This window comes from Melanotaenia boesemani, chromosome 17 (genome assembly GCF_017639745.1).
Source record: "Melanotaenia boesemani isolate fMelBoe1 chromosome 17, fMelBoe1.pri, whole genome shotgun sequence".
Classification (NCBI taxonomy): Eukaryota; Metazoa; Chordata; class Actinopteri; order Atheriniformes; family Melanotaeniidae; genus Melanotaenia; species Melanotaenia boesemani.
Window position 1 is genome coordinate 4796777 of NC_055698.1, and position 12603 is coordinate 4809379.

General features: G+C 40.2%; 1 protein-coding gene across 1 annotated transcript; it reads left to right on the plus strand.

Annotated features, from left to right (window-relative positions):
- Positions 1 to 4326: 4326 nt before the first annotated feature.
- serinc2 (serine incorporator 2) lies at positions 4327 to 12115 on the plus strand. The gene is made up of 10 exons (XM_042012611.1): positions 4327 to 4482; positions 6255 to 6416; positions 6619 to 6806; positions 6935 to 7014; positions 8556 to 8693; positions 9372 to 9541; positions 9705 to 9795; positions 9879 to 10038; positions 10834 to 11049; positions 11124 to 12115. The coding sequence occupies exons 1-10, from the start codon at positions 4444 to 4446 to the stop codon at positions 11260 to 11262; spliced, it is 1383 nt and encodes a 460-aa protein (XP_041868545.1). The 5' UTR covers positions 4327 to 4443; the 3' UTR covers positions 11263 to 12115.
- The last annotated feature ends 488 nt before the right edge of the window (positions 12116 to 12603 follow it).

A 12603-nucleotide genomic window follows, 5' to 3' on the forward strand; every position in this document is an offset into this window, starting at 1 on the left:
CTCAGTGAAGCTCAGTGATACTGCAGGGTAAGGAGATATCATTCCACTAGTTCTCTGATGGCAATCAACTAAATTTATCAAAAAATATATTCGTTCCAGTGATTTATAAATGACCAGGAGTCCTTGTTCCTAAATTTTTTGCTGGTAAAGATAAGAAAAAAGAAGAAAAAAAGAAGAAAAATGCAAGCAGAAAGGAGAGCAAAGCAGGAAGCGTCCGCACGGCAGCAAAGCAGAGCATAGCAACGGTTGCTAGCATAACACATGGTTATTATATTCATGCTTTTTGCTTTACTAATATCAAGTAAACTGAACACATTTAATAAGAACTCCGAAGAAAAGCTAAATATTTTTAAAATGTAAGGGTTTTTATTTCAATTTCTTATAAGAGTTTAAGAAAAAGAGCTACTTTAACCCTTATGGGTAATCAGGGACTTTTTTGTCCCTTTTGGTCATTTTTGCTCAACTTTTGGCCACCATTTTCTTTGTGTTGCCCCAAATGGTAGGATTTTTTTTTTTTTTTTTTGTAAGAAAGTGTTTCTTTTGAAAAACTTTGATATTCCAATTTCAATTTTATTTAGAGGTCAACAGGTTACTGAGGACAAATTCACAATCCTTTCGGATCATCGGAGGACAAAAAAGTCCCCTCTTAAAAAACTTCTCTTAAGAAATTATGGAAAAATATTTTTTACCACTTATTTTTGCTCAGATGTTTTATTCGTCTTCAGACCTAATCAAAAATACCAAATATTAGATCATTCTAATTATTTTTAACCCTTTAAATGCCAATTTTCCAACATAAAGTCACTGTTTTTCATGAAACTAAAAGAATTTTTTTTTTTTTCCCCATATAATAGATTTTAGTGGTTGGGGAACTAATGTAAAGATCAGTCTTAGCTATACTAAAAATGAATAATGAAATTGATTTTGCAGTTTTGTTTTTTTTTGGCAGGGTCAGAATCATGATTTCCTACCCTTTCAGGTCAGAGGAGGACAAAAAAGTCCCCTTCCAAAGACTGCTATTAAAAATTAATGATATAATGTTTTTTACCACTTTTTTTTTGCCCAGATGTTTTAATCATCGTGAGCCCAAGTCAAAAATACCAAATATTAAATCATTTAAATTTATTTAACCCTTTAAATGCCAATTTACCAACACAAAGTCACTATTGTTATGAAATAAAAAACAGAAAAGTTGAGTTTTTTCCATATAATAGATTTTGGGATGTTGTGGACTTAATGTGAAGATAGTCTTAAATATACTAAAAATGAATAACAAAATTGACTTAGCTTACTATTTTTATGAAATAAAAAACAGAAAAGTTGAGTTTTTGCACTACGCAACATTTTTTAAAACCACAATCAATACACAAAATCAAAAGAACGTTGGAAACACCAAAAATACAATGATAGTTCATTCCTTCCAACAAGGCTTGCAGTACACAATTTGTTGCTCTTTGCAAGTGAATTTGATGCAGCACTTGGCAACTTTTCTTCATTTCCCTGTACACATGCAGCACTTTCCCATCTTTTATGTGGAGTTACTGGCTGTGGCATCAATTTGTAGTGGTGGCTGTTGAGGCCTGTAATCCAGCACCATAGAGAAAGTAGTCGGTTTGTTGGGAAGGGGTTTTCTCCTCATGGTTTGTGTGAACACCAAGGAGTTCCCCAACTCCTCCAAGAAAATTTTTCTCCTGTATGGCTTACCTTGGTACCAGGAGGGATCCAGAGCGGTAGAGAGGACAAATAAGTTAAAGTTGATCCTGTTATAGAAGAGGATCTAAGCCAGCGAAGAGTTCTCCTCCTGCAGGTATGGGTTGACACAACCTACAGAAAGGTTATGAGAAAATAAGAAAACTAAAATCACTAGATAGATGCCTGAAAAGCACAAAAACTGTGAAAATAAATCATCTAAGCATGGCATTGATGCATGAAGTAATAAATCTGTAAAAGCACATACCCTGTCCAGGTTCAACGCCACTTTTGCAGCAGTTGTATTCTCCGATGATCACAGGTTTCCTTTTCGCATCTTCTCTCACTGCTACCTCTCTGTTTGCAGAAGCACCTCTTCATCCTGGTTGTTGATGTCATAGACATGAAATGCCAGCCAACCAAGTTTCAGACATTTATAACTTTGGCTCTGACAGGACAGCAGTGCAGGTGCTTCGGCCCACTAAGCATTTTTTTTTTACTGTGACCTCTTTGAAGTGCAGCAAGAGCAGGGAGCCATGTTTTTATTTATTTTAGTGCACTCATGTCTGTGGGAAAGTCTGCTAAAGAAACATTATGAGATATAACAAGTTCTACTTGTAGGTAAAACCAAAGTCACTCTCTGCAGTTCAAAGACACACGAGACACAAGTCCCACACTGCACTCAATAATACTGTCTAAGAAATACTAAGAAATGAATTTATTATTAGTGTTTTTATAATGGTTTTACCAATGAGAAATGACATGTTTTTCAAGCATTGGCCTATGATGGGGAAATGGCACCACGTCATGATGAATAGTTAAAATGACTAATTTTACTAGTTTTCTTTTAAATAAAACCATGACATTAGAGAATGCACGATTATATTGTGTTATGGTTGAGATATTTTAAAAGTGTGGTATTAATGGAAGTCAATGGGAATTTGCTGTCCGCTGAGATAGTACATCATAAATCTGACTGCCAAAAAACACTAAAAATCTGCTAAGTCAATTTTGTTATTCATTTTTAGTATATTTAAAACTATCTTTACATTAAGTCCACAACATCCCAAAATCTATTATATGGAAAAAAAACTAAATTTTTTTGTTTTTAGTTTCATGAAAACAATGACTTTGTGTTGGAAAATAGGCATATAAAGGATTAAAAGGTATTTAAATTGATTAATATTTTATATTTTTGATGAGGGCTGAAGATGATTAAAACATCTGAGCAAAAAAAAGTGGTAAAAAATAATATTTTATCATTTTTTTAATAGCAGTTTTTGGAAAGGGACGTTTTTTGTCCTCTGACAACCCGTAAGGATAGTAAATTAGTGTTACCCACAAGGGTTCAGGTAGCTTAATGGAGTATAAAAGCTAGCAACAGCTTAACAGCTGCTAGTGTGGTGTTAAGAAGTATCTGTTGGGTCTAGATGGCCACCCGGAGAAAGGACTATCTCCAGGAACACTAACTTCCAATACTATGGTTAGGCACACAAGTTCCTTTAAATAAATAAATGTTTGTTGTTCTTTTGTTCAGCACTTTGGGCAACTGCTGTTACAGAAAATGTGCTATATAAATAAACCTGAACTTGAAAAGGACTGTGCACTAACACATACGGTGTAAACTCTAGAGATGTGACGTTCATGAACGAATCGATTCTTTTGAACGACTCTTTTAAATGAACGATGTTAACCAATTCACAGCTGTGAGCCGTTCATTTGTTTTTTTTTGACACTGCTATCATCAAATCAAATCAAACTTTATTTATAAAGCGCTTTTCATGCCATAGGCAACACAAAATTCTTTACATGATTAAAAACATTTATGCAAATCTCAGTTCATATCTCATTGTTCAATAAAACAAGCCTTTACATATATCAAAGTAGAATAAGAACACACAGTCACATGCACACATGTATACACACACACGCCAACTGTAACACAGTTGAGTCCAATGAAAATAATATAAATAACATTTGTGACATCATAGACGTCTGATGTCCAACATGCTCCATTCATGTGAAGCATCTATGGGCAGAGAGTATTGTTCGGAAACAAATACTGTAAATTCTATCTAAAACATTTACTAGAATTTACACTGACTGCTCAGATTTATCCTTTTTATCTATATTTTTTCTTTAATTTTTAAATCTTGTATAGTGGATTTTATATGGGTACATATTTTGATTGTTTGTCATTCTTATGTATTGTGAAATTTTAAAAGATATTGTGAGAACGAGGCAGTCATTTGAATGGCTCTTTGAAAGGAATGGCTCCTCAAGATCCGGCTCCCTTCAAAGAGCCATAAATCCCATCTCTAGTAAACTCCCGGACTAGGAGCTGGATCCACCCAGAGTCAGGGACAGAGAGAGAGAGAGAGAGAGAGAGAGAGAGAGAGAGAGAGAGAGAGAGAGAGAGAGAGAGAGAGAGAGAGAGAGAGAGATAATTAAACCAATCAGGGTGTATAAATAACGAAAGCATAAAACCAGTTTAACAGCAACGCCCTAAAAAGATCTCGTGAGCTGTTTCCTGACCGAATTTACCGGAGATGAAGTATGTTGCCTGTCAAAATAAAACGAACATTAAAACAGTTTGATGTCGTTTAAGTGCCGTGAGGGAGGCAAAGCTTTTACTCTGAATGTATTGACCGGATATCCGCCTCCTCTTTGTTTAACTGACATAACTTTACTGTCCGTTTCTTCCTGAAGTTTTAAGTCTCTGCGTTTTTTACTGAAATAGTGAATCAAAGAAACATGGGTGCGTGTTTGGCGTTGGGCTCCCTCGCCAGTTGTGTGAGTACATTTTGTGCTATTAAAGTTTGGATACTCAGGAGACGAAGACGTTTCTTTAAATCTAATTTCTTTAGTTAGCAAAGTTTGTTTTTAGTTGTTTTTCTCCTAAGCCCAACATTGGTACAAGTTTACGTTAAAACGTATTCTTAAAAAGTAAGCCACAAAACTACGTGTGTGTGTGCGCGTGAGGTCCGCCGGAAGACCACTCTGTGTGTGTGTGTGTGTGTGTGTGTGTGTGTGTGTGTGTGTGTGTGTGTGTGTGTGAGGTCCGATGACTGATCAGAGGTGGACTCTGGTTTTACTGGATGTTCGTGTTTGTTTTAACGTTTCCTGTTAACGGGGCTCACGTGACGCTGTCGCGCTGCTACCGGGACAGCCAGGAAGACCCGCCCACGGAGGAAAATTTAAAATCATGCGCAAATATTTTATCTGGGTTTATTTAATTTTATTTAGTCATATAATATTAAATCGAAGTATTTTATTCCTATTCTTTTTTATTTTTATGTAAAATTAAATTAGATGTATTTAATTTTTATTATTTAATTTTGATGTGAAAATAATGTATTTTATTTTAATCATATTATGTGTAAGTAAATATTTTCCTTTAATCTTGTTTTATTTTTAATTTAATTTTAGATATTACTTAATTACTTTTGTTTCATTTGTATTTTTATGTATTATCTAATTTGATTTTTTTTATTTTACCTTTAATTTTATTTTTTAATAAAATGTATTTTGTTTTTTTTTTATTAATTTTATTGTTTATTTTTTATTTAATATTTTTAAGTTATTTTATTTATTCATATTTAAATAAATAATAAGAACATGAGCACCTCCGTCTAAATTTTTGACCCATATACATCATATCTGGTTAAAGCTCTTGCTGTGTTTCGTAGCTACTGTAATGGAGTACATTTCAGCAGAGAAAACTGGTGTTTATGTCCGTGTCAAATAAAATGTTATGAATGGAATAAAAGCAAACTCCTTCAGTATTTCATGGCAAGCATAAAAAGGGAGGGCAGGAAAGTAGCCTTGAGCAGGCAGAGCTGAATTAAATGCATAGATGTCTGGAGGATTTTTGTTATTGAAGCATGTTTTGTTCATCTAACCCTGCTGTGGCTCAGAGGGTTACTGCAGCAGTTTTACATGCATATATAGTCATGTAAAAACAAGATAAAGGACATGTACACACACATACATGTATATATAATATTATTCTGTGCAATACCGTGATTTGAATACGTTTTTATTAAACATTGAACCGGTCTGGCTCAGACTTGTTCCAGGATCTGTGTCTTTGAGCTTGACTCCCCTGGTTCAGATGAAGCTGTTATTCTGGTTGACTCAGGGAGCTGTACAGGACAGAAACTGTCCAGTCAGAAATCGGCTTCTATAGACATTTCTAAAGCTGCTGCAGATGAGACATCATCAATAGATTACATTAATAATCTCATACCAGAGAATTTTTCAAGCAGACAGCAACGGCCCGTCTGAACCACTGGAGCCTCTGGTTGCCGTGGCAGCGGTTCCACCCTGGCCTTGTCTTCTGCAGAGCTCACATGTAGTGAAGCATGGCTGAGTTCAGCTGCAGTGTCAGCAGCCTGCAGGTGATCCTGCAGGAGGCTTGGGTCAGTGTGTTGTTGTACAGATATTTATCCTTCTAACCACACTGTGGTCAAGCTGAGCATGCATCCCCCTGATTATCCTACACCCGGATAACCTTGTCCAAGTTTTAAAAAAAAATGTTTGACTGTCCTTTTTGCCTCCTGCAGGCATCCTGCTTGTGTGGCTCCGCCTCCTGCCTCCTCTCGTCATGCTGCCCTTCAACAAACAACTCCACCATCAGCCGGCTGGCCTTCTCCTTGCTGCTGCTGCTGGGGACGCTGGTGTCCATCATCATGATTCTTCCAGGCATGGAGGAACATCTTAAAAAGGTACAAACTATCATTAAATCATCTCATTCAGCAAGTTTGAGAAACTGTTAAGGAGGTGTTCAGACTGGTTTCGTGGTGGTGTAACCCAGCAACAAGAGGATGCTTGAAATATGTGTTTATTTTTTCTCAAGGCTCCCAGAGGATGATGTTTTGTTTTCTTTAAACAGCATTGTTGACTGAGTCTTCATCTCCTCTGTGTCAGATTCCAGGTTTCTGTGTGGGCGGCTCGAGCATACCTGGTGTGGAAAACAAGGTGAACTGTGATGTCATCGTGGGCTACAAGTCTGTGTACCGCATGTGCTTCGCCATGGCCTGCTTCTTCCTCCTCTTCTCCATCATCATGATCCGAGTGCGCAGCAGCAAGGACCCCCGAGCTGCCGTCCAAAACGGGTTTGTTCTGCGGCTTCAGGACTTCCATGGCATACTGCACTCTAGTGGCCAAGCACGGACACTGCACCTGTGCAGATTGAGTTTACACTAAAGAACAGAGAATAAGTTCACTTTTCCCTGATTCTCAGGTTCTGGTTCTTCAAGTTTCTGGTGTTGGTGGGTTTAACTGTGGGAGCGTTCTTCATTCCAGATGGCACCTTTACTACAGGTATGAAACACGGATGTGGCAGCCAGGGTTTGGTCGGTTTCACTCTGATAGAAGCTTTCTAAGATGCTCTTGTTCAGTAACTGCTTCAGGTTTCAGAGTTTTCTTTTTGTTTCATTCCATGTGATTTAACAGGAATGTGGATGTAAATTCTTCTGTTTACTGTTTAAAATGAGCTGAATTTTACTTATCTGATGACTAGAGCTGAGAATATCTGAGCTTTGACTCCTGCGACTGTACCTGAGATGCTAAGTTTCTGTAAACTGAAGCTTCTGGTCCACGGTGAACCGCTCGTCCTGAATCATCCTGTGTTTTGGAGAAAGCGCTGCAGCTAACGGATGAATTTACATGAGGACTAACATTTCAGCACTTTCATTTTTTTTTTTTTTAGGGCTGTCAAAAATAACACGTTAACAGCAGCAACTAATTTTGTAACTGCGTTGATATTTTTAATCGCATGCGCAGCATGAAAAGCCCAACACTTCCATTATTTCTCTGTTATGACTGTGTGATGTGGAGAGGCCAGATGGAATAGATGAACCACATCCGCACTTTTCCCGCATTCTTTTTTAACTCATCCTGCCTTCTGCGCCAACATGGCTGCTCTAGAGGATCTCTGGTCGTCTCTGTTTGTGCAGCAGCTGCTTCCTCCTTCTCCTTCTTGTTGTTCCTAGAATCATGACGGCTGTCGGTGATCGGCTTTTCTCTCTTGCTGCGTGTGTTTATGGTTCAGCTGAGAAGGAGGAAACCAGCAGTTCGTGGTTCACACATTACATATTTACCCCAAAGTATTGTTGCTGGCAGGACCTTCTCTAACATTAGCTGGTTGTGGTAGACAGGGTTTATATGCAGGGGCGGGTCTAGAAAAAGTTCTGATGGGTGCCAGGTAGGAGCACTGACCAGAAAAGGAGTGTAAAATGGTGAAGAAAAACTAGTAAAACAAGCAGCCAATGATGTGTTTTATCAGCAGGTGTTTACTTTGGGTGATGCTGCTGTAGGACTTTTATCACTGCTGCACAAACACACTTCAATGATAAAAGAAAAGCTGTTTTTATCTAGATCGTCAGTTTTATCAGAGTTTCTTCTTCAATGTCGGCTGTTTAACTTCAGTCGTCACATCTGCTGGTTTTAGGACAGAAATTATCACCATGGAGACGGTTGGTGAGATGATGATATATAAATTCTGAATTATGATCTAGAACATGGTAGAGATGATTCAGAACAACACATAGAAGAAAATTACATGCTGCATTTACTGACCCTTGGACATCTGATGTTTACCCAAGAGAAGGTCAGTTAACAGTAAATATTTGTAGCATCAGCTTGTTCTGGTGATACAATACAGTAAAAACGGGCAGATTTCAGACATAGTCACGGATGGTGATTAATCGGATTAAAATTTTAGTAATTTGACAGCCCTACTTTTTTTTTTTTTTTTTTGTAAGTTTGATGTCCTTCAGCTGTGAAGCTACTGATGCAGCCATTACCTTGTATTTAATCAGAGCAGAGTACCTTGATTTCATTGATCATCCTGTTGTTCTCAGTCTGGTATTACTTTGGTGTGGTGGGCTCCTTCATCTTCATCATCATCCAGCTCATTCTGCTGGTGGACTTTGCTCATTCCTGGAACCAGTCCTGGCTGGAGAAGGCGGAGGATGGAAACTCCAAGTGCTGGTTTGCAGGTAAGGAAGCTGTGATGTCTGATCAGCTGCTCATGTTTTCCTCATCACCTTTAATCAGAACAGAAATCAATAAAAGGTTATGTTTAGTTGCATGTTTAGTAAGAGTGGATGTAGTAACTTTTATCTTTATAAAAAGTTTTACTACATCACCAGGAGACAAAAACCTTACCTGGTGATTCACTCGGACTCGGGGCGGGCTAACAGCTAATGGCTAAGCTAGCACGTCTTAATTTCTGAGGATCAGGGTGGAAGTCATTGTTGTCCTGAATTGTCTGGTTTATTCCATCCCTTTACTCTTTTAGAGTTTCACTTCTCCGTGATCTCCACTGCATTTAGCGAAGTAACTTTAAAAGTCTTTGACTCTTGAATGGAGTTGGATCAGCTGATTTTCCTTGATGAAATAATGAAAAACGACAAAAATCCTGAGAAATGTAACACCAGATCATCCACCTCTTCCACTGGGATCTGGGGATTCAGGCTGAAAGCATCAAGTCTGCAGTTTTACCTGAAGCTCAATCTCAGGATGTCAATAAGATGTCATATTGATTACTGTGTAGAAACAGCAGACGTCCAGCTGATGGAAATAGATCAATAATAACGAACAGGTGACATTTCCATGGTGATTTCTCTGTTCAGGAAATGACAGTTGATGTGATGCTGTTCATGTTCTCCTCACAGCTCTGCTGTCCTTCACCTTCATCCACTACGCTGTGGCTTTTGCCGCCGTAGTCCTCTTCTACGTCTTCTACACCCAACCTGATGACTGCACCGAGCACAAAGTCTTCATCAGCCTCAACCTCATCTTCTGCATCATCGTGTCCATCGTGGCCATCCTGCCCAAAGTTCAGGTAGAGGCTGGAGGGAGAGAAGAGTAGTGGAGACATTGTTTCCTACAGACCTGCAGGGAAACTGAGAGCAGTGGTCTTCAACTGGTCCTAACGTGGATCTGGTTCCCAGTCAACTAAACATCTGGCCTGTCCTTGTTTAATTCTCCATCGTTTTTCTCCACAGGAGGCTCAGCCCAGCTCCGGTCTGCTCCAGGCTTCTCTCATCTCCCTCTATACCATGTATGTCACCTGGTCGGCCATGGCCAACAACCCCAGTAAGTCCAGCCTCCCATCACATCTACAAACATGTTTAAATGGTCTTTAACCTTCATGCTGATAAGAGGTTTTCCAACTTCAGACCGTCAGTGTAACCCCAGTCTGTTGAGTTTGGTCCAGCCCAGCAGCACCACTCCACCACCGGGACCAGCTCCTACTCCAGCTCCAGGAAATGTGCAGTGGTGGGACGCCCAGGGCATCGTGGGACTGATCATTTTCCTCTTCTGTACACTTTACGCCAGGTATAAGTAGACCAGTAACTGCTGGGAACCCTCTGGGGTCCAGTGCTGACTACTTTCTTTACCTTTATATTTCGTCTTTAAACCGTCTTCTGACCTCGGCCTACTCGTCTTCTGACCGCGCTGCACCTTTGTTTTCCAAAAGGTGCACAGGTATCTGTTTGTTTTGCAGCAGATTTATTCTGACTCTGGGGTATCCTGGTTTCGTTTCGACTCTGGGGGATCCGAGTTTTTTTCCAGCTCTGGGTGATTCGGGTTTTGTTTCGACTCTGGGGGATCCGGGTTTTATTCAGACTCTGGGGGATCTAGGTTTCGTTCTGACTCTGGGGGATCCGGGTTTTGTTTCGACTATGGGGGATCCGGGTTTTATTCAGACTCTGGGGGATCTAGGTTTTATTCAGACTCTGGGGGATCTAGGTTTCGTTCTGACTCTGGGGGATCCGGGTTTTGTTTCGACTATGGGGGATCCGGGTTTTATTCAGACTCTGGGGGATCTAGGTTTTATTCAGACTCTGGGGGATCTAGGTTTCGTTCTGACTCTGGGGGATCCGGGTTTCGTTCCGATTCTGGGGGATCCGGGTTTCATTCCGACTCTGAGGTATTCAGGTTTCGTTTCGACTCTGAACTGAACTGAGGGGAAATTATAGTGGATGTCAAGGTTCCGGCTTCATGTGGAGCTCAGACGGTTCTGGACCAACATTTAATCTCTAAACAATCAGCAGCTCAACACTTGGAACTGGTTGAAGATCCTGAATAACTTGGAAACTCCATGCAGTCATGTTTTTGTTCTCCCTCCAGCATCCGCTCCTCTAACAACACCCAGGTCAACAAGCTGATGCAGACTGAAGAAGGCCAGGGTCTTACCGCCAACTTCGAGCCGTCCCCAGTGGAGGACGGCACTCACCGTGCCGTGGACAACGAGGAGGATGGCGTGACCTACAGCTACTCCTTCTTCCACTTCAGCCTGTGCCTGGCCTCCCTCTACATCATGATGACCCTCACCAACTGGTACAAGTAAGTATCCGCTATCTGCTGCTCCCTGCTAGCTCCCCGACTCTTCTCTAACCCCGCCTCCTCTGACTTGTCAGACCCAACACGGACTACCAGGCCATGCAGACCGCCATGCCGGCCGTCTGGGTGAAGATCAGCTCCAGCTGGCTAGGCCTGGCCCTCTACCTGTGGACCCTGGTGGCCCCGCTGGTGCTTCCTGACCGAGACTTCAGCTAAAAATGGGGAGAAAAAACATTTAGCTTTAAATATCTTAAATATTGCTCCTCAGTAAATGATCATTTACTGTATTTAGCTCTTTGAGCTTTAATCGCATTCCAGTTTCTTTCCTTCACTGTTATGATTTTTACTATTTTGAGCACTACAGGCTTTAATGGATAGAAACTAAAGGAATCCTTAATGATCCCTGGGCTTGTTTTTCTGTGTTTAGCTCAGAGAGCAGCTTCCTACTTTAGCTGTTCTCTTATTGTTCCTGTATTCTATAAAAGTGCCTTATGTTTTTAGTTTTGCACACAAGCTGCTTCAGAGGGAGCAATTCTCCTTTCTTTTATGTTTTCACCATAAATAATCAGGCATGTAATCCTGTTACATGCTGACCGTCTTCTGTCCTGTAGGTGGTGCTGCCGTCTCTAATAAAACTCACCAGATTTCTAAACAGTGGTGTTTTGTTGATGGTTTACACACCAGCTTATTTCTTTTGCTTTTAGAAGCTGCAAACACAAAGTCATGACTCCTGTGAGCAGGGACTTCCTCCTGTTTTACTACCCTCCCTCCGTTCATCACATGATCCCACAAAAATATGATTTATGGCCTTCCCTCTATGCAGGATTCCCCAGGTGCAACACACACACACACACACACATATAAATCTGGCTTTTAATGCAGAGGGATGTTTTTTTTTACCCAATCATGAGCAGAGCGGAGAACACAACTCTTCATTATTCTATACATTATTCATTTCAGGGAAGAACGGCAGGGACCGGCCTGTCATGTTTACATCAGTAGAGCTGCAGTAGAGCTACAGTAGAGCACCATAGAGCTGCAGTAGAGCTGCATCTGGTTCTCGTGCTGCTGTGTGGAGTCGTCTGCAGAGCTGTGGTATTTAATGTTTCTTCCAAACTGCTGCCTCCGTTCACACCGTTTTTACCATTGGTCTCATGCCTTATATAAACCTCATTTTCCAAAAAGTTCCAGAGTTTTGCTTTTTTAGAAACAACCCTTCAAAAGTTCGTAATTCTGCATTTAAAGCTGCAGCCTGCAACAAAATCAGGCCAATAACAGAAGGATCATTAAAAGCTTATTTAAAGTTTATATCCACATACATGCAGCTGCCACCATTTGCACTATGGTGTCTCTGAATGGACAAACAAGCCTATGCCTTTCCAACTGCAGTAGCAGCTTTGTTTGATAGGAGCTAGAGCATGGGATAAGTAATGCCTTAAAAGCACCACAGAAGAAGACAGTACTGACAGATGCTGTCTTTCCATCTAGATGTCAGCAGTAATTCTTCCACTGGCCCTTTAACTAAAGCAGAAACCATCTTTATTCAAGCCAACATGG

Excerpts from the sequence above, each read along its gene's own strand:
- serinc2 (XM_042012611.1), top strand. The coding sequence starts at position 4,444 with ATGGGTGCGTGTTTGGCGTTGGGCTCCCTCGCCAGTTGT. Across the intron at positions 6,417-6,618 it reads TGGAGGAACATCTTAAAAAG|ATTCCAGGTTTCTGTGTGGG; the intron begins GTACAAACTATC and ends CCTCTGTGTCAG. Across the intron at positions 6,807-6,934 it reads CGAGCTGCCGTCCAAAACGG|GTTCTGGTTCTTCAAGTTTC; the intron begins GTTTGTTCTGCG and ends CCTGATTCTCAG.